Source organism: Babylonia areolata, chromosome 11 (genome assembly GCF_041734735.1).
Source record: "Babylonia areolata isolate BAREFJ2019XMU chromosome 11, ASM4173473v1, whole genome shotgun sequence".
In the NCBI taxonomy this organism is placed as follows: Eukaryota; Metazoa; Mollusca; class Gastropoda; order Neogastropoda; family Buccinidae; genus Babylonia; species Babylonia areolata.
In genome coordinates, this window is record NC_134886.1 from 12,959,767 (window position 1) to 12,986,266 (window position 26,500).

Consider the following 26,500-nt stretch of genomic DNA (forward strand, 5'->3'; position numbering starts at 1 on the left):
TGTGTGTGTGTGTGTGCTGAACTAACAGTTCTTCAATATAAAGTAATACAAGTCGCAGTTAAACTGAAAATATTAAAAAGACACCGATATTATACAATGGTGTGTAAATTATCAAATTGTTTAATCAAAACACTGATCATACAAAATTACTAGAAATTTGGCAAACTCTGTAAGAATTAACTACTGAAAAATGTTTTTATTTTAGGTGAGGGGAAGGGGTTGAAGGTGAAATTAGGCAGATAAATCTTTGGTTGCGCTCAGACCTGTGATGGATATTAAGCTATGAACTATGGTAGATAAGCAGTTTAAATGCTGTCTAAACCCCCCTCCTTCCCCTCACCTAAAATAAAAACATTTTTCAGTAGTTAATACAACTAAGTGTGAGACATGTTAAGTTGACTGCAGCAAAGTGTGATTTCAAATCATTTTCCCAAAATGAAACAAATTCTGGCTGCAGCCATTATTTATTACGTGGTGCTACTTCCCCCACACTATTTACAAATGTTTGCAGCAAGCTAAAGTAAATATTTGAATGCAGACAAAATACAAATATGAGATTTATGCTGACTGTAGCTAAGTTCATCTCTGGTGTTTTTTTTGTTTGTTTGTTTTGTTTTTTTTCCATCTAAATCACAAAAAATAATTTATAATTGTCGGTTAACTACAGGGGGGGGGGGGGGGGGGGCGAGGGCGGGGAATGATTTGAAATCACACTTTGCTGCAGTCAACTTAACATATCTCACACTTAGTTGTATTCAACTTAACGCATGTGTGTCTTCTTACAAACGTTTTGATTGCTGTGTACATTGAAAATAGTATTGCGAAAATAGCACCACACCAATTTTTTTTTTTTTTTTTTTTTTTTTGCAATGAGCCAGAAGATCTGTACTCCAGCGTAAATTTGCTAAATTATAACTGCAATTTTTAAAGGCATAAATAGACTGCTGTTGTTTATATCTTTAAATTTTACCATTTATGGTGCTGTAAGTGTATTATACAAGGAGCGCAGCCCAGAACCTCAAGAGGGTGTCATTGTTTTTTGGTTTTGTGTGTGTGTGTGTGTGTGTATGTGTGTGTGTGTGTGTGTGTGTGTGTGTGTGTAAACAAGGTGAAAATACGAGACTCTCCTTATCCACTACGTGTGCAAATGTGTTGCATGTGTTCGTGACAGAGAGAAAGAAGACCAGAGACAGGGAGCGCTAGGCCGGGTTGCTTTTCTAAGTTTGTTTACCATAAAAATGTTCCTTCTAGAGTCTTCGCAAATTCCATTCACTTGAAGCTAAGTAAACGTCTCTTGTGCAACCCAGCCCTGATCTGCAGGTTTTAGCAATGACAAAGCCCCATCAGAATTTTATCCTGAAAGCGCCGGCTGAAAGGATGTGGCATTATTCTGATCAGTGGAGCTCCTTCAGCTATGTAAGTATTTCGCTGTTATTGTTGTTGCTGTCGTCGTTGTCGTTGTCGTCGTCGACATAACGTTCTTTACTTCACTGACCAGGTGCCTTCTCTGAAAGAAGGTGACGTCATCCGCATTCGTCGTGACGTCAGCCAGGTGAAACTTCTCAATAAACGGATCGCCTGGAATCAGCAGATTGCAGACGTGAGTTGTTTAGTGCTCTTTGCATTGCCTTGTTGGCAGGTACGTGTGTTAGTGAACATGCCAGAAGGATAGAAAAGAAAAGAAAATGAAGTGGTGAATTTCTTCAGGGATATAAAAAAAAAAACATTAAAAAAAAAAATGCTCACTTGTTTTGTGTGCATAATGTCCGGCGTTGTTAACTTACACCAAACCTCTCCATATACTCATCCAAAGTCACTTTGTTTCCAGTCAGTCTTTCGCAGACGACACACAGCTTTATTGAACATGTCACCCTACAGAAATAGGTCAAACCATACAGACTTTACAGTTATGCATCACAGATGTCAAATGATGGATGACAGATCACGAACTCAAACAAAATGATAATATAACAGAAGCAATTCTAATTCACCCAGAGGGATCCTTTTCTGACTTGCCTATGCCTTCATCTGACCTGATGGGAACATTAGACATACCTTTCTCAGCATTTGCACGCAATTTAGGGTACATGTTATCAGATGACATGACACTTGACCTACACATCATCCACATTTGTAGGTCAGCGTATGCAGCAGTCCGACAGATCAGCTCCATTCGCCAATATCTAATCACAGAAACCACAGAGACGTTGGCTTTTTGTTGTTTAAAAAAAAAAAAAAAAAAATCTAGATTCGATTATGGAAATGCTCTTCTTGCTGACTGTCCCAAATACTGTGTTGACAAACTTTAAAACGTTCAAAACTCTACACCACGACTCACGCTAAAGGTTATGAAACGTTACATCACTCCCTTACTTGCTTCCCTTCACTGGCTCCCCATTCTAGCACGAATACAATACAAACTCTCAGTCCCCTGTCACTATATTTTTCTCTGATACCTGTCCTGTCTGTCTTTCGGATCTACTTTCTGTCTATTCGCCATCCAGACAACAGCGTTCTTCAAATGACATGCACTCAGAACATATCTTTTCAAACTGTATTTTCCTCTGGGGTTTTTTTTTTTTTTTTTCGTTTTTTTTTTTCCATCTACATACGCTTGCTGTGATCTGTTCGCTGGATGTACTCTTTATGTTGATTTGTGGGCATTTGTGAAGATTTTTGGTGCATTTTTGTGATGCCTGGTTTCTCGGTGTATATTTTGACTATAGTGAAAGTGATGTATTTATTTTGCTGTGATTTTGGCCAGTGTGATGTGAGACTGTGATATTGCCGGTGTTGATTTTTTTTAAACATATCTGTCCGCCAGTTATTCTCAAACTTGTATATTTCATTATAATTTGCGTTGAGACCAATTTGATATGGGGTTATTGTGCTATTATAAGCCTGTATTTTATCATTATTATTATCATTATTATCGGTATCATTATTTATCTGCCTTCTTGCTAGAATTCAGCCATGTTTACACACACACACACACACACACACACACACACACACACACACACACACATAGAAGTTCGCGGTGTCCGCCAGTAACGACATTCAGCAATAATATTTAAACAATGGTTTTTAACGATAAGTAGCCAGAGTGAAACAGCGTGTCCACCTACAAGTTGAAAACAACGTCAGTGGCTACATCCTGATTTGAAACAAAGGACATTGGATACTCACAGCGGCGCTTGTCTGCTCTTGCATTCGTATTGCAGATTCATGACTGAATCTGCCACGGCGCCTCCAAGCCATTACCACGTGCAGAGATGAACACTCCCCAGAATACTGCTGTCAATTCCTTTAAAAATAAAAAATAAATGAAAAATATTTCCCAGTGCGTAATCTCTGAGCATCCGTTAGAATAAATGAGCGAATCTTTTATTTAGTGTCTCTTCACAGAACAGTCACACAAGGCGAAAAGAACTTAGCGTCTTTTTACACAATAGCACAGCAGTGACATTAGCCGAAAATAATTTAGCGTCCTTTCAAACAGCAGCGACATTAGCTGGAAAAAAAGAACTAACAACCACACACCGTCACGACATGACAGAATAACCTTCAACAGGACTTACAACACTTTGCCAACAAGGGATTTTAGAAACATGATCATGCACTGTCACAACCAACACCACAGTCTTTGCTGTGGAAAAAATCCTTATCATCACTGGTTTTACAACCGAAGTACGTGAAAAAACCCATAAACCATGTCAGCGTTCGGTGGGTTGTGGAAACAAAAACATATCCTATATGCATACTCCCGAAAATGGAGTATGGCTGCATACAAAGCACGGTAAGAATAGTCGTACATACGAGTAAACGTGGGAGTTGCATCAGGCGAAACCAGAAATGCTGTATTGCACTGCATTGCATTGTATTGTACTGTATTACCCTTTGACACAATATATTTCTGTATGAAATTCGGGCTGCTCTCTCCGGAAAGTGCGTCACCACAGTGCAGCGCAACCCATGAATATGTATTGTTCTTTTCCTGTCAGAACGTATATTATAATGTAAGAATGGGTTATATTTTTACAGAATTTTGCGAAGGACAGCCTGCTGCCGTGAGTTATTTTGCGTGCGCTAAATGCAAACTGCACAAAGGACCTCTATTTATCGTCTCATCCGAAGAACTAGCAACCAGGCCACCACTCAAGGTCTAGTGGAGGGGAGGCGGGGAGTAAGACACCCGATCCGTACAATTTGTGGACGGATATTCACTGAGTGGCCTTGGACAACAATCCTGTCATCCCTTGTCCCCCCAGACGTGTGGCAAGGTGGGCCGCGTGCAGACTGTCCACAAGGACGACACGGTCACCGTGACCTTGGGCCACTACCAGACCTTTCGCTTCTCCTCGGCCTGCTGCGTGCCATCGCCAGGCGCCACTCCCAACCCCCTGGGCTCCTTGGTCCAGGCCCGCAGAGCAGCTGTGGCAGGCTCAGAACCCTCCACCGGAGGGCATGCTTACCCAGGAAAGGCTGTTGACGGACGTCCATCGCCAGGGCGAAAGCTGGGAGTGCTGGCTGGGACATCTCCAGCAGGTAATCTTCAAACGGGGATGCCTCCAGTGGGCACTGCCCCGGACAGTGATAGTGACGAGGCGCGGGGTGGGGCAACGGTGAGTTTGGTGAAGAGTGACGCTGATGGAGACGACAGCGATACGGGTGAGTGGTGTGCGTGTGCGTGTCTGTGTGTGTGTGTTTGCACGCGCGTGTGTGTGTGCCCCACCTTTTTTCTTTTCTTTTTTTTTTTTTTTTTTTTTGTATTTTTTGCCTGCCTGCAATTTTATTTGTTTTCCCATCCAAGTGGATTTTTCTACAGAATTTTGCCAGGGACAACCCTTTTGTTGCCATGGGTTCTTTTATGTGCGCTAAATGCATGCTGCACATGGGACCTCGGTTTGTCCGAATGAATAGCGTCCAGACCAGGTTTGTGTGTGTGAGTGGATGTGTAGGTGTCGATGTGGAACGTGTAGGGGTACGTGCGCGTGTGCTTATGTGTGTGTGTATTGATATGGGTGGATGTGGTGGGATGTGAGAGTATATGTGTATCTGTGTGTGGCGTATGTGCAAGCATGCGTGCACGTGTGTATCTGTCTGTGTGTGTGTGTGTCTGTCTCTGTGTGTGTATATCTGTGCGCGCGTTTGTTTATACAAATGATTCACACCGACAATTACAGTGTACTGTACACGTTCGTGCAGACATGCTTTACAGACATGCTTTAGAACCACGTTGTAACAGTTTTGTTCACAGACATGCTTTAGAACCACGTTGTAACAGTTTTGTTCATAGACATGCTTTAGAACCACGTTGTAACAGTTTTGTTCATAGACATGCTTTAGAACCACGTTGTAACAGCTTTGTTCATAGACATGCTTTAGAACCACGTTGTAACAGTTTTGTTCACAGACATGCTTTAGAACCACGTTGTAACAGTTTTGTTCACAGACATGCTTTAGAACCACGTTGTAACAGTTTTGTTCACAGACATGCTTTAGAACCACGTTGTAACAGTTTTGTTCACAGACATGCTTTAGAACCACGTTGTAACAGCTTTGTTCACAGACATGCTTTAGAACCACGTTGTAACAGCTTTGTTCATAGACATGCTTTAGAACCACGTTGTGACAGTTTTGTTCATAGACATGCTTTAGAACCACGTTGTGACAGTTTTGTTCATAGACATGCTTTAGAACCACGTTGTGACAGTTTTGTTCATAGACATGCTTTAGAACCACGTTGTGACAGTTTTGTTCATAGACATGCTTTAGAACCACGTTGTGACAGTTTTGTTCATAGACATGCTTTAGAACCACGTTGTGACAGTTTTGTTCATAGACATGCTTTAGAACCACGTTGTGACAGTTTTCATCGGACAAGCAACACGAACAGCAGCAAAGCCCAGCAAACTTCAAAACAAAAACAACAAAATATATCAGCATATGAAATTGACAGATATGTTTTTGAGATCACTGTACAATATGACAAATATGTGCAGAAACGGGCAACAAGTGTACAGTGATAACATGTTTCACGGAATCAATGACTTTCTCTCTTCTTGCTGTTTTGCATTGTGTGTGGGTGTGTGTGTTTGTTTAAATTTATTTACGAGTGTATGTGTGTGTGTCTGTGCTTTTGCGTGCTTGCTTATGTGTGTGTGTGTGTGTGTGTGTGTGTGTGTGCGGAAGTGTGTGTGTATATGTTTGTTTTTGTGTGTGTGTGTGTGTGTGTGTGGATGGGTGTGTGCGGAAGTGTGTGTGTATATGTTTGTGTGTGTCTGTGTGTGTGTGTGTGAAACTGAAACCGAAATTGAAACTGAAACTGAAAATGCAGAATCAGTTCTGGCCAGTGTTCCGTTTCCTCTTTCCAAGTTCGAAACACGTTTGTATCTATAAGCCTTTATAAACCTGAATAAAAAGATGTTGCTTTTTTAAAGTTCACTTTTGACGCGTTGAGTTACTGTTTGCCTTCCAGACATGCAGACCGGTATTCTGAAGATGACGGAGCTGCTGGCAGGAAGCGGAAGTGACAGTGACGGTGACAGCTCAGACCCGCTGTTAAAGCTTCTCTTCTCCCTCATTGCTCGAGGCGACACAGCGGCCGTGCAGGCCATGGTCCGGGCCAACTGGTCTCTGGTATGACGCGGCTGAATGAGTATCAACAATAATGTGAAGTTGTAAAGCACAGGTCCTCACATTTATGAATCCAGGCACTCGCGCGCGCGCGCACACACATTTTCATTTTACGATTGATCATATGTTCATCCATTTGCATGCAACGTCTCACTCAAATAACCTCTCATTTTTAGAGGAAGCACTCGGAACATGAAAATGTCATAAAAGAGTCATGGGGGAAATATAAACCAAGCAAGCAAACAGACAAAAGGTAACACCTGCAAACACGCGCGCGCGCGCGAACACACACGCACGCACGCACGCTCACGAGAACAATGGCGTGTCGCGGGGTTGTTAACAGGGAAGTCTTGAATAAAGTGGAAGAGGAAATATGCCTGATAGTGATATGCATTAGACCTTTTAAAGTAATTCAATGGGCGTTCAGTTTGGTTTCTGTTTAATTGGTTTTAAGACCTTGAATTGATCCCTTATGCCATGGTTTGGGCTTTAAGCAGCATTATTTGATTTGATGTGATGTGATGTGTTTGGACATACACGAAGTGGGGTTTCGTTTTTATTTGTGTGGTTTGTGTGTGTGTGTGTGTGTGTGTGTGTGTGTGTGTGTGTGTGTGTGTGTGTCTTTGCTGTTGTTGTTGTTTTGTTGTTTGGCGTTTCATTTTAGCTTTATTTTCTAGAGACCCGGGATTGCAAGGGGTGATAATGGTTTTTGAATGTTCGTCGTTTATTACCAGAAAGCATTGGTCCTGACCTCACAAGTACTGACCATGTTTGAGACAAAGCAGACATAACCACAATAATAGATGAATGAATCGTCCCGCTCACTAAGGGGAGTGATGGCCTAGAGGTAACGCGTCCGCCTAGGAAGCGAGAGAATCTGAGGGCGCTGGTTCGAATCAGCCGCCGATAATTATTTTCTCCCCCTCCATTAGACCTTGAGTGGTGGTCTGGACGCTAGTCATTCGGATGAGACGATAAACCGAGGTCCCGTGTGCAGCATGCACTTAGCGCACGTAAAAGAACCCACGGCAACAAAAGGGTTGTTCCTGCCAAAATTCTGTAGAAAAATCCACTTCGACAGGAAAAACAAATAAACCTGCACGCAGGAAAAAATACCAAAAAAAAATGGGTGGCGCTGTAGTGTAGCGACGCGCTCTCCCTGGGGAGAGCAGCCCGAATTTCACACAGAGAAATCTGTTGTGATAAAAAGGAATACAAATACAAAATAATGCTAATAATAATAATGATAATGCAGATCGTCGGTCATACCTCCCAGGCAGGGAGCTCGTAGCGTTTACAACAAAAAGTCATACATATATAAACATAAAATACACGCATCCAGTCGGCTACATCATACACAAACCAACCAATGCATAAACCCGCAAATAAACACCTCGACCCGCACACACAAAAACAGTAGAAGCCCCAAAGGACAGTTAAAAAGACTGCAGGTGGAACGAAAGATGTGTTTTGAGATACTTTTTAAACTAAGCTGGGAACCAACGTGACGGACTGAGAAGCGCAGTTTAGTTGTATAGTCAGGGTCCGATGACATCTTTTGGGGGGTTTTCGTACGGGTTCTCATCAGCGGAAGTGACATCATAGGTCAAGATCGTCGGAAGTGACGTCAAAAGCGACATAGGTCAAAATCGTGTCCTTGTCGCAGGTCAGCGAAGGTGTGGTCAGCGGAAGGAAAGTCAGTGGAAAGTGAGGTCATAGACTAATATCGTGACAACTGCTGAGTAAATAGAGTGAGGGCTTTGCCACTAATGCAATGCACAGCGTGATTATGTTTATTTACTGACTCAATACCCATTTCATTTTTTCAGTTTGTGTAAACAGCGCACTCAGATTCTCTCGATTCCTAGGCGGACGCGTTACCTCTAGGCCATCACTCCACTTAATAATTAATATTAGCTTTCATAGTAGTAGTGGTAGCCGTATCATTATTCTTGCAGCTGACGAAGACCGAGCAGACGCTGACACCACTGATGTATGCGTGTTACGAAGGTCAGCGAGATGTGGTGACATCACTGCTTGATATTGGTGCTGACGTCAATACGGTTGGGGGGAAGGGACGAACTCCTCTCTACGTTGCCATTGACAGGTGTGTGTGTGTGCGTGTGTGTGTCTGTGTGTGTGCGCGCGCGCGCGCGCGTGTGTGTGCCTACGTGTGTGTGTGTGTGTGTGTGTGTGTGTGTGTGTGTGTGTGTGTGAATAGAACAGAATACATTTTATTGCCATGAAACCTTGAGGTTTATAATACATAAATACAAAGGTAAATAACTGAATAATTAACGTCATAAAATGGAACAGCATTCATAAACAGAATTTCCCCAATCTTGTTTGTATATATTCATTATTTGTTAGCATCAACCGACTAGGAATACTACCTGTGTTATTCTATTTTTGAATATCGTTTATAAATTGTTCTCATATGGCTTTATATCACAAGTGAGTCTTGAAGGCCTTGCCTCTCTTGTTGGTCAATGTGATCACTGGTCATTGTCATAAGGTACAGTAGTACACAGGAGACACTGATAAGCTGTTAAATAGTCAAAACCTGCAATTTACATCAAAGTGACCACTGGTCAATGGCATTAACCACTGGTCATCTGCATTATACAAGGTGCATGAATTTTTCTGTTGAAAGAAATAGTCAAAAACTGGCGTGGTTTTTTTTTTTTTTCGTCAAAGTGACCCGTGGTCATTTTCACTGACTACGTGTCATCTACATTGTACAAGGTACAGTAGTACTAATGACACGCTAATAAGCTGTAAAATAGTCAGAATCTGCAATTTACGTCAAAGTGATCTCTCACCTGTGCTAGGATGTCAGTTGGTCTTTGGTTTAACTCAGCTGGGGATCGATCACGGGAGCCTCCATTCCATTCCACAGGCTGACATCTTTACCACTTGGTGTTTGTTTGGTAGTGGTCATTGTTTACCCACGGATTGGCAGGAAACTGTACTTCACTCAACTGATGAGTCAGACCCGACGGAAAACGGTCTGTTCACGTGTGACATGAATACACGACAATGTGGAACAAAATGTCACAAATGTGACATATTGTAATGCTGTGACATTTTGACAGTGATTGACGACGACAATGATAATGTTGACAAAGACAGTGATGACGACGATGAGGAGGACGGCAGGAATGATGATGACTACAATGACGATGACGACGACGATGACAATGCCACTGCTGATGACAACTACAACGTCGACGATGATAATGACGGCGTGTGCAGCCGAAAGGAGGACGTCGCCATGCTGTTGCTCGATCGGGGCGCGAACCCAAACGTGAAAACGGAACGGGGCCACAGGACACCGCTGCACGCCGCTGTCCACCAGAACTTTCCCCAGCTGGCCCAGGTGCTCATCTGCCGGGGTGCCGACGTCAATGCCAAGGTTAGTCTTCGTCTAGTTCAGCATCATCGTCATTGTCATTTTTATCATCACCAGCAGCAGCATGGCTGGTACAGTATTATATTTTTATTGTTGCTGCTGTTGTTCTTTTGTTTTGTTTGTTTGTGGGACGTGTTTCTATTTATTCTCGTTTTGATTTCTATTGTTGCGTTTGGAATTTAAATTAGACCAGCGTGATATAAATACTCGACTGTCACTGGTGATGTGGGGTTAGTGTTGGTTTAAATAAAACTGTATCATTCATCTTTTCCGTCGATTCGGCGATACAAGGGTTTTTTGGTTTGTTTGTGATTTTTTTTAAATATGAATTTACCTATCATGTTCCCCATTTATTTCTCTTTAAACCAGTATTTCCCCATATTATTCTCATCCTTTTCCTTCCTTCTTTTTATCGTTACTCATTTCTTCCCCCATTCCTTTCCACATAGATTTCATATTTTTCGTTATCTTTGTGTTCGTAACAATTGTCGCATTTGTATTTGGATCCCCTTCTAAAGAGACTGTGGACTGTCCTGAGTACATTTTCGTTTCATTTTGTATGGTTTCTCCCATCCCTTCCTTCCTTGTTCTCTTTCTGTTGTTACTGAACAGGACCGGGAACAGGACACCCCCATGTTTGATGCCATAGAAATTGGTCAGGGCCATGAGGCTTTGGTAGAGGTTCTGCTGCAGGCAGACACCCTGAACCACCAGGAGCTCAATAGGAGGGGATTCAACATGCTGCAACTAGCGTGTCTGCGAGGAAATGCCAGGTACGTAGTGTAATATTATGCGAAGGGACAAATGGAGTCCAAACAGAGTGCTTCTGTGCAAGCCACGTTTATTCCGCCAAGTTCAGATTAACCGGAGTTATTTCCCTTAGCTCGTCTCGCTACACAAAACACTACAAACACATGCATCATACTACAACTCCCCTTTTTTGTGTGGGGTACTGTTCATTTCCATCTAGACACACAATGAACTAACATGAGAGGCAAAGCCTTCAAGACTCACTTGTGATACACTTTTAAAAAAAATCCAAGCTTTTTATGTATTGAGTATAATGCATTTACTGTTATATTTATATTTTTTATATTCTCTAATCTTGGCACTTTGATCTGATATTCGACCCAACAAAAGATCTATCATTATTATAATTTTTTGTTCAAACAGGAACTTCTTTTGCTAAGCATGGAAGTTTTGTTTATTGCAAACGTTTTGGTGCAGATAGTAAAACAAGGGAAATTACTCTGCTGGGGACTTAGTTTGCTTTAAACTGATCTTTCTCATCTTAAACATTTCATTTTGAAATTATACTCAATACATAAAAAGCTTGGATGTTTTTTTAAAAAGTGCATCACAAGTGAGTCTTGAAGGCCTTGCCTCTCTTGTTTCAAAATGTAATGTTTAAGATGAGAAAGATCAGTTTAAAGCAAATTAACTCCCCTAGCATTAATTACAGAGTAATTTCCCTTTTTTACTATCTGCACCAAAACGTTTGCAAAATAAATAAAACTTCCATGCTTAGTAAAAGAAGTTCCTGTTTGAACAAAAAATGATAATAATGACTGCTCTAGCTGTTGGGTCAGAATATCAGATCAAAGTGCCAAGTTTAGAGAATACAAAAAATATAAATATAACAGTAAATGCAGTTTGCATATAATTAGGCTTCATTCTTTTTTTTGTTTTTTTTTTGTGCCCATCCCAGAGGCGCAATATTGTTTTAAACAAGATGACTGGAAAGAACTGAATTTTTCCCATTTTTATGCCAAATTTGGTGTCAACTGACAAAGTAGTTGCAGAGAAAATGTCAATGTTAAAGTTTACCACGGACACACAGACACACACACAGACAACCGAACACCGAGTTAAAACATAGACTCACTTGTTTATACAAGTGAGTCAAAAATGAATTTAAAGCAGATCATGCAATATGCACAATGAGCCTCACTGAGCTTCTTTTGTGAGAGTCTGTTCCCTTCTCTCCTCTTCCCTTTTCTACTGATTCGTAACAATGTCAATCAGTTCAGTATAATTTCCTTCCAAAGAGATGGAAATTACGGCTTGTGGGCGGATACATATCCTGGGATATGCTTTGAAACTTTTAGTGATAAGAGAATTTTGTGGTGATAAGGAGAAAAGAAAAAAATGTAGTGAAAAACAAACACAATACGTTAAACATATTTGTATGGGTTTTGGGTTTGGTACCAGTGTACGTTTGATGATGACATGTGACTAGATCAGCGGTTACTGGTAAGTGTTCAGAAGCAATGTACATGTACACGCACAAGATTATATATGTCAATGTTGCACTGTGTTCCACACTTTGGTATGATTATGGGGTGAAGTAAGTTTGTTGTGCTGGTGAAGTTCAACCTAATATTTTGTTTTCCCCAAGACAGGTGAGCCATAGGGGCCTTTCTCAGACCTGTATGGGAGCACATTTGCACTTTCTACACTTTGTTTTCCCAGTACAGATATAAGGGCCTTTCTCAGATCTGCTGGGTACACTTTCACAGATTTAGCTTCACCGGTTTGTTGACTGGTCTGCCTGATCTGGTGCGTAGTTGACATGGTGTGTTGTTGACAGCTGATCCTGGGGCCATGGGTGTTGCTCTGGGCGTGGCCATCTGTATGGGTGGCTGCTGTCTGGGCGGTGAGGGGATCTGTTGAGGTGGTGATGGTGGTGGAAGAGAACCCGAAGACGTGGCATTCCCTGCGGCAGTGGTTGTCTGCAGTGTTGGATGGGCTTCACCAGGCATGGCCACTAGGTGTGACCTGTTACGGCGGATCGTGCCCTGCGTTGTTGCCACGGTGAAGGAGCGTGGACTGTGGTGTTCTGCTACAACCTGTCCAGTTTTGTTCATGTCTTTAATGAACACAGACTATCCTGTTTTGAGCGGAGGTGCCTCTCGTGCAGCATGGCGTTTGTTGCAGAGTGTCCGTTGTTTTGATTTCATGTCATTCTCTTTTTCTTGGATGAGAGAGTGGTCAGGAGTTGATGGGCGGAGGGAGGAGGGTAGGATGGGAAGTTTGGTTTTAAGTTTCCTCCCCATCAGGAGTTCGCTGGGGGAGAGACCGTTGCGCAATGGAGTGGCTCTGTAGAGGAGTAGGGCTGCATAGGGGTCTTTGGATTTTTTGAGCATCTGTTTCACCGTTTGGACTGCGCGCTCTGCTTCACCATTGCTCTGGAGGTACCGTGGTGAGCTCGTGGTGTGGGTGAAGCCGTAATCTGCTGCAAACGCCCTGAATTCTGTGCTGGCGAACTGTGGACCGTTGTCAGAAATAACAACGTCTGGTATGCCATGGGCTGCAAAAACACTCTTGATCCTGACGATGGTGTGAGCGCTTGATGTTTTTTCCTAAGGGTCAAATCTCAGTCCATCGAGAATAGTAGTCAATGATGATGATGTACATTTTGCCATCATGTTCAAAGAGGTCCATCCCGACTCTGGACCATGGGCGTTCGGGGAAGGAGGAGGGAAATAATGGCTCTTTTTGGGCTGGCCTGTGTATTGCTCAGGTGCGGCATTTGCTGACCATTTCTTCTATCTGGGAAGAAATGGAAGGCCACCAAACTGAAGATGAGGCCAAGGCACGGGTTTTAGTGATGCCCTGGTGTCCTTCATGTAGGTGGTTGAGGATGTCCATTCTCATGTCACGGGGAATGACGATGCGATCGTCAAAGAGTAGCAGGTCATCGACGACTGTGAAGTGCTGTCTGTTGGTCCAGTATTGCTGAAGAAGTGGAGAGTGAGGTAAGTAGATGGGCCAGCCATTGGTGCAGTACTTGCGAACTTCGGTGATTTCTGGGTCAGCTGTTTCTGACTGCCGTATTCGATGTAACTTTTCGGCTGATGCTGGGAGGATGTTGATGCACTGTTGGGCATGTGCAGTTGTATCATCAATAAGGTTGATGTCATTTTTGTCAGGTAGCGAAACTGGTGCGCGTGACAGCGCATCTGCTGTGATCTGATTTTTTCCTGCCACATGGGTGACTTTGGTGTCATATCGCATGAGACGGAGGTGAAAACGTTGGATCCGTGGTGGCATCTTGTGCAGTTCTGTTGTATTGAGCAAGGGGATCAATGGCATGTGGTCTGTTTCCAGGGTGAACTTCAGTCCCAAGACGCATTCCCTCAGCCTCTCGCAGGCCCAAGTAGCTGCCAGGGCTTCCTTCCTTCTGCGTAATTCTTCTCTGCATCTGTGAGTGATCTTGAAATGAGCAGATGGGTCGTCATGTGCCATTGTCTTGTGTTTGGTAGAGCACTGCCCCGATCCCTGTGTTGCAAGCATCAGCTGCAATGGTTGTCTCTCGGTCAGGGCTGTAGTGAGCAAGGACTGGTGTAGAGGTGAGGAGGCATTTTGTTTGTTGAAAGGCTGCCTCTTGTTGGTCGCCCCATGTCCATGCTGTGCCCTTGCGGAGTAGGCCCCGTAGTGGTGCGGTGATGTCAGCAAGGTTAGGCGTGAACTTCGCTAGCTGGTTTACCATGCTAAGGAAGCACTGGAGCTCAGTGATGTTGGTGGGAGGTGGGAAGCTAGTGATGGCTTCCACCTTGGCTGGATCCACGTGGATTCCATTTGCATCGATGATGTGGCCTAGGAACCTGATTGATGGTTTTGCGAATTCGCATTTGTCATTCTGGGTGAGGCCAGCCTCCTGGAGTCGTTGCAGGACTGTCCTCAGGCGCTGGTCGTGTGTTTGCTGGTCCTCTGCATGGACGAGGATGTCGTCCATGTGGCAGATGACGCCCTCGATATTCTCCAGGATCTGAGATATAAGGCACTGGAACACTTCATTGGCTGAGCTAATGCCAATGGGGAGGCGATTGAAGCAAAATCGCCCAAAGGGCGTGACGAAAGTGGTGTAGAGCCTTGAGCCAGGGTCTAGAGGTACTTGCCAAAATCCGCTTTTAGCATCAAGCTTGGTGAAGACTTTGGACTTTGATAGCTTAGCCAAGCTCTCGTCCACTGATGCCATGGGGTGAACTTCCCGCTGTACGGCTTTGTTCAGCTGTGTCAAGTCCACACAGATGCGGACTGCCCCGTTTGGTTTTGGAACGATGACGATTCCCGAGCACCAGCTGCTGGGTTCCGTAACAGGGGAAATGACTCCTTCCATCATTCTGTTGATCTCACGCTTGACTTTTGGGACGAGTGGATGGGGAATTTTGCGTGGGGCATACAGGCATGTTGGACGGGCTTCTGGCTTGAGGGAAGTGGAGTAAGGAGTTTGCAGCAGCCCGAGACCAGTGAAAAGTTGAGGGAATTCTTGCTTGAAATCCGTTGTCTGTGTCACATTGTGGATGCGTGCAACTAAGCCAAGCTTGGTGCAGGCTGATCTACTGAGGAGGGAGCATGTCTGTCCTTTGATGACATATAGCGTTTCTGTTGTTGTCTTTTCTTTGTGTTGCAGCTGTACTTGAAGGGTGCCGAGTATGTTCAGTTTGGTATTTCCTGGTCCCTTCAGGGTTTTGGTGGGGTTGGTCAAAGTATGTGAGGCTGCCCATTTTTCTCCAGCCACTGTCACTGATGCCCCCGTGTCCAGCTTGAAGGTGTGAGGACAGCCATTGACAAGGACTTCAGCTGACCAGCAGTCTTCATCCTGCAGATGGTAGACATGACCCAGGAAATGGCTGTCATGGTCATTGTCCCCGTTTTCTTCCTCGTCTTCAAACAGCTCATGGGCTGCCCTCGGGCGACGGGCGTGTCGAGGAGCTTGGCTACTGCGGCATACCGCTTGGAAGTGTCCATGTTTGTGACACTTGCTGCATGTTGCGTTCTTGGCTGGGCATTTGTCTCGACTGTGTGGCTCTTTGCCGCAATAACCACAAATGTTGCCAGCAGCACCAGTTGGCCTTGTGGTGCTGGTACTGACTCCTGGAGTTGAAGCGTTGGTTGTAAGTGGCAGGTGGTTTCCTGTCTACCAGGTTGACTGAAGGACTACCTCTGATTAGCTGCTGGCTTTCTTTCCTGGCCTCTGCCTGCCTGCTGAGTTGGACAGCTTGGGCCGTTGTCAGTTCTGCTTTCGACTGTAGCTCGTTTGATAGAGTGTCATCGATAACACCAACCACGATTCTGTCTCTTATTAACTCTTCTTTCAAGTCACCAAAATTGCATTCGTCAGCCAATTTGTGGAGGTCTTGAATGAATGCATCAATGGTTTCTCTGACTGCCTGTGAGCGTTTGTTGAATTTTGCTCTTTCTACAATGATGTTTTTTCTCACGTTGAAGTCACCATTGAAAGCCTACAGCAAGTCTTCAAATTCAATTGTGTCCTCGTTTACACGTAGGGTGGCAAGAATGTCGTCAGCACTTTCTCCCATGGTGTACAGAAAGGTGCTCACCTGTTCACGTCGTGATCTGTTCATCAGTCCGGACGCCGTCCAGTATCTTTCGAAACGCTGGCGCCATTTCAGCCAGTTCGCTGGTGTGCCGTCAAACGGTTTGGGAGTGGGGAGATTGAGGGGTCGATGACCGTTGTTGTCACTTGCCTGCTGGTTTTCTGCCATGTTTTTGGGGTCGATGAGACCGCTGCCACCATGTAATATTATGTAAAGGGACAAATGGAGTCCAGACAGAGTGCTTCTGTGTAAGCCACGTTTATTCCGCCAAGTTCAGATTAACCGGAGTTATTCCCCTTAGCTCGTCTCACTACCCAAAGTCCGTAGGGCTAAAGTCTTTGCCCAAAGCACAACAAACGCATGCATCATACTACACGTAGTATAACCATTGCGATCTAAGAACTGTGTCGTGGGGAACACCAGTTACAGCTTTTCTAGCTGAAAACATACTGAGATCTTTCGAAAAGGAACTGTTAAGCCATGAAAAGATAAACATGTTGATAGTAACTAATCCTCGGTGTACGTGTGTAGTTTTTGGTAAGTGAGCCAGCGAATATCTTTAAATGAAGAAACTGTTCAGTCTGGAATATGAAAGATACCCAGAATCACAGGAACTAAATACCAGCTCTTAAAAATGACACATGTAACAATATAAAACGAGACGAGGAAGCGACGCGTTTCGACCCTAGGGTCTTCTACAGACAACACAGTAACACAATGTTACAACTGAAGCGAACAGATATAGGTGTGTAGTGCTACACGTGTGTTGAATGGCGTCTTGAATGTTGAATCTGCAGTGGGATGAATATCAGAGTTATCTTCCTTGAATTGCTGTGCCTTTCTTTTTTCTTTTTTAAAGGGCTCTGAAAGAGTAAAAAGTGAAACAGCAGACGAGAAATGGTAAAGCTTTTAACATGTTGCATTTGGCCTGTCTGCGAGGAAGTGCCATTGCCTGATGAACGGCCATTCCTTGCTTCTGATATTCTCTTTGCATGGGAAACGCTTGGCAAGGAAATAAGTATTATCTCTCTGTTGTTTAGTTGTTGTTGTTACTCAGTCTGTCTATAGGTTTGTTTGTTGTCGTTTCCCTTCAATTTTTCATTGTCTCATCTGTCTGTTCCTTTTTCTTTCCTTTTTTCTTCCTTCTTTCTTTCTTTTTTCACCAGCCTTTGAAATGGCGTCTTTGCGGTCGGCTGGGCTATAGGCAACATGATTTAATTTTCTATATCAAGTTTCATGCCAGGACTATTATCATTAAAATTTTGTTGATAGTATATCCCACGTTGTGTGTACGAATCGATTAAAAAAAAAATTGGGCGTAAAGCATATAAAGTTTCCATCGACCAATGCAATCCGACAGAACTTGTTTTATTACTCTAATGCTGGAGATACTTATCTATCTTTACCCTATCCATGTTTATGTTTTATCCCACTAACAGTGGAGATACTTAACTTTTTCCCACCCATGTTGTTTTCCCACTGTTACTGGAGTAATTTATTCTTTCCCCATCCATGTCTATTTTTGTCCCACTAATACTAATATCCTTTTCCCATTCTTATCTGATTGTTCCACATATTTATCGTTTCCACATCCATTTCTATGTTTTGTTCCACAAATATTGGAGATACGTATCCTTTCCCCACTCACGTCTATATTTTGTCTGACTAACATTGGAGAATGTTTTATCCCACAAACAGTGAACGAATTTATCGTTTCCCCGTCTATGTTTATGCTTTGTTCCACAAAAAATAGAGATACATATCCTTTCCACGCCCATGTATACAATTTATCCCACTGATAATGGATATACTTATTCTTTCAACTTCCATGTTTCGTCCCACTGACACTGGAGATACTTATCCTTTCTCCGACCATGTCTATGTTTTGTCCCACAAATACTGGAAATGCTTATCCTTCCAGACTTTTCACTTTGAGTGGAAAGTTCAGTGGGACATACTTTCCTCTTTCATGTGAACGTTTTGTCCCACTGAATACTCAAAACACTTATACTCTCCACATCTCCATCGTTGTCTTTCCTCTTTGTGTGTGTGTGTGTGTGTGTGTGTGTGTGTGTGTGTGTGTGTGTGTGTGTGTGTGTGTGTGTGTGTCAGGTCGGTGGAGCTGATCCTGTCCAGTGAGAAACATCCAGGGGTAGACGATCTGTTGTTGGGAGAGTACTCGGCGTTGCACATCGCTGCCAACAACGACCACATGGAGTGTGTTGGCATCATGGTGCTAATTGTGAGTATCGTTATTGTCGTTGGTGGTGGTGCTGGCATTGGCGGTGATAATGATGAGGAGCAGGATGTTTGCTGCAAACAACAACCACAAGAAGTGTGTCGGCATAATTAAAATGCTCAGTGTGATTGCTGGGATTGTTCTTGTGGCTTGAATAATGATGTTACTGTCATTAATGTTCTTGCTTTCTTGATGGTGATGTCACTGTGATGATCATGATCTACTCTGTGTGTGTGTGTGTGTGTGTGTGTGTGTGTGTGTGTGTGTGTGTTCTGTTATGTATTCTATTAACACCATGTATTTTATTTTCATCATTCTTGTGCTTCTCTCTCACCCTCTTATGTATTTTATTAACACCACGCTTGTGCTTCTCAGTGTGTGTGCGTGCGTCTGATTTTTTCCTACCCTCTGCGTGTGTGTGTGGGTGGTGTGTGTGTGTGTGTGTGTGTGTGTGTGTGTGTGTGTGTGCGTGTGTGTGTGATTTTGTCTTGTCTTGTCTCTCTCCTTGTCTGCCTTGCGAAAATTTCTTTATTATGCATAACTTTTTGTTTGATTTTTTTTCACTTGCGAATATAATAGATGTTATATGATTGTGTCTTTAATTTTGTAGAAATTTTGAAATCATCTGCTTGCGCAAATGGACGAAAGAAAAATACGTATATCATCTACGTGTGTCGCAACGCGTATGAATCGTTATGAGCAAAAGATATTTTGTACTAAACTTATATGCACACCCACACAAAAACTATGATGATTTTTTTTTGATTTTTTTTTTATCTCACTTTTTTTTTTTTTTTACAGGGAGGGGCGACAATCGACATTCCCGACGGCAGAAGGTCTTTAACCCCTTTACACCTCGCGTGCCGGATGCGGCAGTTCAATGCTGCTGAAGCCCTCATTGGGTTGGGTCAGTTTCTGTTTGTGAGTTGTGTGTGTGTGTGTGTGTGTGTGTGTGTGTGTGTGTGTGAGGTGGGGGTGTGTGATCTGATTCAACCGATGAGCTGACAAAGTCATTAACCCCCTCAATCAACATGGCTGTAAAGTCTTCGACAGTAAAACCCAGAGTGATCTTTCAAAGAAAGTCAAAGAGAGAAAGCAGTGCAGATTCTCAATTCCTACAAGTTATTCTGCTTTACGACTAAGTGCTGAAAGAAGTACTGATACACGCCAAACAGCTGTGGCAGCTGGTACCCCTGACAAGTTCAATGAAGAAGGAAGTTTATTTCATGTACCCCCTGGGGGCTTCACCATAACTAGATTTGGCAGAAATAGCGCCCCCCCACGCCCCCTCTCGCCCCATCCCATCCCAGTCTGCCGCAAGAAGTATTCATTCATTCATTCATTTATTATTATTATTGGTAGTAGTAGTGGTGGTGGTGGTAGTGGCAGTGGTAGTATCATTGTTGTTGTTATTATTATTACTGTTGTTGTTATCATCATTATGATTATTATCATCATCATTATTATTACTATTATTGATATTGTTATTGTTGTTGCCATTATTTATGTATTTGATTATTCATCTATGTTATAAACTCTCCTTGATTTACGGGCTTATTTATTATTGTAACCTACTTGTATATATTTGAAGATCGTTTTACATGTTTTTAGTAGTTTCTTACAACGAGTGTGAAATGGAGACTGATGGCGAGCGCATAGATATTTGGTGCAGCTGAGATTGTGTGCTTTTGAGCATATGCAAATCAGCGGAATGGCTTATGTATGTCTATATTTGTACTATATAGAATTTAACTATATGCCACCACACCAAGCATCTCCTTTTAAGGACAATAAATTATCTTGTTATCTTGTGTACCATGTTGTTCAGGTCTACGGTCGGAACCTATGTCTAGATATCTGTCAATTAGATCTATTATATCTTGCGACTTAGCGCCAGCTCTCCTCAGAGTGACTAACTAGACCTGTTCAAAGTCCTCGCCGACTACTTTCACTAGTTCAGTCAGGAACCCCTGCATTGTCCTTGACAACACACTGTCCATGCAAAAATGTATCAGTCAGACATGTCAATCCTGCTACTCTCAATCGCGGCGCATCAGTTCCTTTCGGAACTATCTGTCCACCGACGCAACATCTAGACTTGTCGTTTTTCTCATTGTTTCTCGCCTTGACTACTTAACTCTCTATTGTCTGGTTTGCCTGCTTCATCTATTCAGTCCCTTCAGCGCATACAGAACTTTGCTGCACCACTCGTCCTCAGAAAGAAAAGATCTGAACACATCACTCCTCTTTTGCAACATCTCCATTGGCTTCCTGTCTCACACATAATAAAGTACAAGATTAGTACTCTATGTTATATATGTATTCACAAATCTGCCCCTTCCTATCTCTCTGGCTGCCTTACCTGTACACTCCATCTCGCTCTCTACGACTGGCTTCGGATCCACTCTGTTTACGCATACCCTGATTCAAACATACCACTGTTAGCCACCGTTCTTTCTCCGTCTCAGGACCTTGCAGTCGGAATGAACTTCCTCTTTCGCTTCGTCAGGTCTCTGCACTCAACCCTCAAGTCTGGCCTTAAATCCCACCTCTTCCCAAAATAGCCTCCCTTCCCTGCCTCTTCCTTGTCTTTCAGTTTCTTCACTTTTAGAGTTGTGCTTGCGTGTGAATGACTGGTGCGAAGCGCTTTGATTTGTTTATGCACAAGATTCATCTCTATATAGATATTATTATTATTATTATTATTATAGAGTATAGGTTGAACCTCTCACAGACTTGTAAGGTGAGTTTTAAGTCTTCACGGAGTGCCCTCAAGGAAGATTACAACACACAGATTCTGACAGGAGTTTTGAGTCTTCTCGGACTACCCTCAGACAGGGCGTTGCATTGAGCCAAACACAGACTCTACACTGTACACCGACCATTCACCCTTGGAATTTCGCCCGCACTACTACTTCTACCGGTACTACTACCTCTGTACCCAAGAAAGTACACATAGAGATCAAGAACAATAGGTATCCGCACTACCTATGAACGCAGAAGCGACATACAGATTCGATGTTGGTTCAAGCTTGATGACGATTTCCGATTGTTGATGTTCAGCTTGAGTTCTGATGTTGAGTTATAATCCCGATGATAATTCTGCCAATAAGGACGATGATGATTCAACAGGAAAGGTTTTGATGCAACAGGAAGGTTTGATGGAGGAAAGTTTGAGCCTGAAACATACAACGTTGGAGTTTATGACTATAGGAATAACCACTAAAAAAAAAATATATAAAGCGCCTTTCCATATAAAACTTGCTCATTTGCAGTGTACAATGTAAATGCCGACGTTTGATTTATGCATTTAAACACTAAAATGAAAAAAATGAAAAACTTACATGCATAGCCCTTTACAGTCAGTGAACCACTCAAGCACAAAATGTACACACACACACACACACACATACACACACACACACACACACACACACACAGTCATCATACTCATCATACATATCATACGAAGAAAGCTGAAATAATGCAAAATCATATCACAATATATTTTTTTTTATGTATATAATTATATATATGTGACGCAGCACGCGAAAACCCGGCTAAAGTCGCATCCAGCGTTTCTTAGCTGTACACAAAAACAAGGAGTTGGGGTCAAAATTATGAAGATCGGGATTTGTACAGGTCGCATCTTCGAAGTCTTATCTTCGCTGTCGGTACGTATCTTTGCACAAAACACCCTGTAACTGTATTATTTTCAATGTTTTCATGTGCATGCCTGTGAAAACCATGTAGAAAAATACTGCACTCTTTTGCCCTATTTCAGTTGCATGCTGAATGCAACTATGACGGGTAAACTCCGGTCTGCGAAGTAATAAATGGAAATAAGTAGTGAACAGGCATTAATCGTCTCCCCTAGACCTTCTGAATCAAGATAGCGTATGAATGTAGTCGGTTTTCAACGGTTTTACTGGCTACCCTCCGTAAGTTGCGACTTTAGCCGGGTCCCATGGATTCTTCGAATTTAGCCAAGTTTCCGACTCAAAATTCGGGGAAAAAAAATTATTGTAAGTTCAGGTTTTCAGTGGAATGTTTTAATTGATGTTGTTTCATTCTGTGGTGTGTGTGACTCAAGAAAATTCATCGAAGGACCTATGTACTGTGTTCATAAAATCGACGCAACGTGAAGTGAACAAATATGGCGTCTTCGAAAACATCTACTAAGCGACTCGCAGCAAGTCTCAACGAATCCCAGCGTTTATTTTATTTTATTTTATTTTTCCCCTGCAGAGAAGGTTATATTTGTCAAGAAACATGTAATCACATTTCACATTTGGGTAAACAATATAACAAAATACATTGTTTGATTCCAACAAAAACAATGAAGCATTACACCGTAGAATCTGCTTCAAGGAAAAACACATACACACTGACCCTCGCTTCCCTGAAGTTATATCATTCATCCAACTGCAAGGTTTTTTTGGGTTTTTTTGTTTTGTTTTGTTTTTTGGGGTTTTTTTGTTTTTGCATCTCCCCAATCCCAACAAACACACACACACAGTGAAGCCCACACACACACACATACTCTTTAACGTATAATCCCTCGGTCAATATACCACAAAACTAGCAACATAATCTCCTTCTGAGACATCGAGGGAACACCGAGAATAATCCAGTTTAATACAGGTTCTTAGAATGTACAAACATAATCATGAAGAAAAAAACAACAACAACAGTATTATCAATTATTATTGTTATCAAAACATCAAAACCTGTTACATAATATTGTGTATATTCTAAGCTAGCCATCTGTCCGATCATTATGTTATTCTCTTTCTCTCTTACATACACAGAGTAGCAAACAGCCAGACACAAACACGCACACACCCCTCCCCGCCACCCCCCCACCCCCACCCCACCCCCACCCCCAACACACACATATACATAAAACGCTCGCTCTCGCACACTCTCGCGAGCACATTCACACACACAGACATTGGCAAACGAAATGGGTTACACACAGACACTTGAATGTTGGCATAATGGCACCAGAGCATTTGATATTTCAATTCAACACTGGTACATAAATGGCAATTGAGATTTAGCATATGGTGTTGCAGAAATTCGCCTGTCGCCGGTATGTCTGTACGTGTGGTTGGCAGTGTTGTATACAAAAATAATATACAATAAAGTAGAAATAAGACAGCAATGATACTGGCAGCAAAAAACTAGTTTCTTTAACCATTCTTATATATCCCGATGTACCATACCAATCATTTAAATCGCTTATTATTCCCATGTACGGGAACCACTTCTGTTCAAATTTGTTATAGCGCATTTCCATTCTGGACACATATTTTTCAGTGCGGTAGTTGTACTGTACTTCCTTCACGAATGCTGATATTGTTGGTCTGATTTTATTGATTCTGCTTTTGTATATAAAAAAAAAATTAGCCCATAATATAATCAGGTTGAGTACTTCGTCTGTTTTCGTTTTGTCGTCAGTTCCAAACAAAACAAGTTCAATATTAAATGATAATCTCTCACACACTTGGCACTTATCTTTCAATGTTTCCAGTTCTAACCAGTAAGACTGTATATAGTTGCATTCCCACAGATAATGATGTATAGTATCTTTTTCAATATTGCAAAAGTTGCATTTTTCACTTTCTGTCAATCCCATTCTTCTAAGAATACTATTTGTGACTAGAATTCTAAAGCAAATTCGGATTTGGAACCATTTTAGTTTGATTTCTTTCGTCTTCTTAATTAACTCTAAAGCAGCTTTCCAATCTATTACAACATCCAGTTTTCTCTCCCAGTTAACGAACGGTTTTATGTCATATATTTCTATTTTTTCAAGCAAAATATTATAATATGTTCTTGATCCTTTTGTAACTCTACATATCATGTCTAATGCTTTTGTGTTCTGGTTACTTTCGTTGTTGATAATTACTATCCTTTCCTTTTTAATGTATTGTTTTATTGCTTGTGTACAACTTTGATAGTGTAAGTAGTTAACCCTTATGTTCCATTTTTTACAGAATTGTTCATGGCTCAGAAAGCCTCCGTCTTCACTTAATACATCTCTTACTAAATAGACATTCTTTTTTGCCCAGTCATTGAAACAAAAATCAACGTTACCTACTTTAAATTTGTCACTATAAAATATAGGTTCTGATACAAGTTCTTTGTAGTTTTGTAATTTTACGTGGTTGTTGAATTGATCAAATGCTACGAATACATCTTTCCAGAAGTGGTTACATTTACTTTTGATAAATCTTTTGGCTCCGTAACAGTTTAAGTTAATTATTTCTGGACATTGTTTAAGCAGTATTTGCCTCCACTTTTGGGTTCCTGTGTATAATTTCCTTACCCATGACAATTTTAAGGACTTAACGAAAGTTATTATATCCGGTATTCCTATACCTCCTTGCTCAGTGTTTTGCACCGAATACTGTCTTTTGATTTTGTCTGTTTTTTTGTCCCATTCAAACTCATAGCACATTTTTTGCAGTCTTTTCAGTTCGTTTTCTGGCGGGTTGGGCAGTAAAATCCATAAGTAAGTTAATTTTGTAAGTATTAAGGATTTTAGTAGTGCCACTCTACCCAAAGGCGTACATATTCTTTTTGCCCACGTTTTGAATAGATTAATGACATCAACAAATGTATCTGCAATATTAATTTTTGTTATGTCTGATATTTCGTTAGTAAACCAAATTCCCAATATTTTGAACTTTGTTGGATTCCATTGCATCTCTTTGTGAACTAAGTATCTTTCAGGCGAATTTTTCTTTTTTCCTAACCAAACATTTGTTGTTTTTTCAAAGTTAAGTCTTAGGCCTGAAATATCTTCAAATTCATTTAGTGTTTCAAACAACCTTTCGTATGAGCATCCGTGTCCTTCTAATGTGAATGTTGTATCGTCTGCAAACTGATTTATTTTAAATTCTGTGTCGGATATTTTTATACCTTTTATTTTTTCGTCGTCACGAATTTTGCATGCAAGTATCTCTGAACATAGGACAAACAAATAAAGCGATATCGGGTCTCCCTGACGACACCCTCTATTTATATCAAAGTGTTGGGATACCTTTCCATTAACTACTACATAAGACTTTATATCATTATAAAAAGAGGCTACCCAGTTGCATATATCCTTCCCAAATCCAAATTCTTTCAGTACATTTTTCATGAACCCCCAGTTAATCGAATCAAAAGCTTTTTCAAAATCTGTCGATACGAGCAGTCCTGGTAGGTTCTTTTTTTTTTCAGGTAATGCATCATATCATACAGAGATCTTAATTATCCCCAATATATCTTCCTGGTATGAACCCCGTTTGATCTTCATTTATCAGTTTTGGTAAGACAGCTTTGATTCGATTTACAATGCATGCTGTTCCAATTTTATAGGTGACATTTAAAAGAGTAATTGGTCTCCAGTTTTTTAAGAATTCCCTAGGCTTATCTGCTTTAGGTAGACATACTATTACCCCTTCTCTTTGTGTTATAGACATTCTTCCTTTGTAAAATCCTTCATTAATAGAACGGACTACAAAATCCCCAAGTTGTTTCCAGAAAAAACTTAAAGAAATTGACTGTCACTCCATCAGTTCCTGGACTTTTGTCATTATTCATATTCTTTAATGCTATAGATGCTTCTTCTTTAGTAATAATTCCCTCCATTATCTCAGCTTCTTGTTCACTTAAATGTGGTATATTTGTGACGTAAGTACCTAAGTCAACCTCTTGTGTATTTCTTTCTTTATATAGTTCTTGGTAAAAAGACCTAGTTTCTTCTAACATTTCCTCTGTTTTCGTTAAGACCTGTCCATTATCTGTAACTAGTTTTAGCATTTGTTTACTCACAAAGTGTCTTTTTTCTAGTGAACAGAAGTATTTTGTTAT

The 26,500-nt window shown here is 41.7% G+C and overlaps 1 protein-coding gene across 2 annotated transcripts in view; it reads left to right on the plus strand.

Annotated features, from left to right (window-relative positions):
- LOC143287544 (uncharacterized) overlaps positions 1-26,500 on the plus strand; it is an 85,257-nt gene that overhangs the window by 38,855 nt on the left and 19,902 nt on the right. Inside the window, exons 8-15 of one of the 2 annotated variants that reach the window (XM_076595602.1) lie at positions 1,499-1,600; positions 4,272-4,548; positions 6,482-6,642; positions 8,598-8,746; positions 9,895-10,054; positions 10,664-10,824; positions 18,508-18,637; positions 19,436-19,541. In XM_076595602.1, the coding sequence (XP_076451717.1) occupies positions 1,499-1,600; positions 4,272-4,548; positions 6,482-6,642; positions 8,598-8,746; positions 9,895-10,054; positions 10,664-10,824; positions 18,508-18,637; positions 19,436-19,541 (1,246 nt within the window). Of the gene's footprint in view, positions 1-1,498; positions 1,601-4,271; positions 4,672-6,481; positions 6,643-8,597; positions 8,747-9,894; positions 10,055-10,663; positions 10,825-18,507; positions 18,638-19,435; positions 19,542-26,500 lie in introns of both variants that reach the window. The other variant, XM_076595601.1, reaches the window with a different exon arrangement.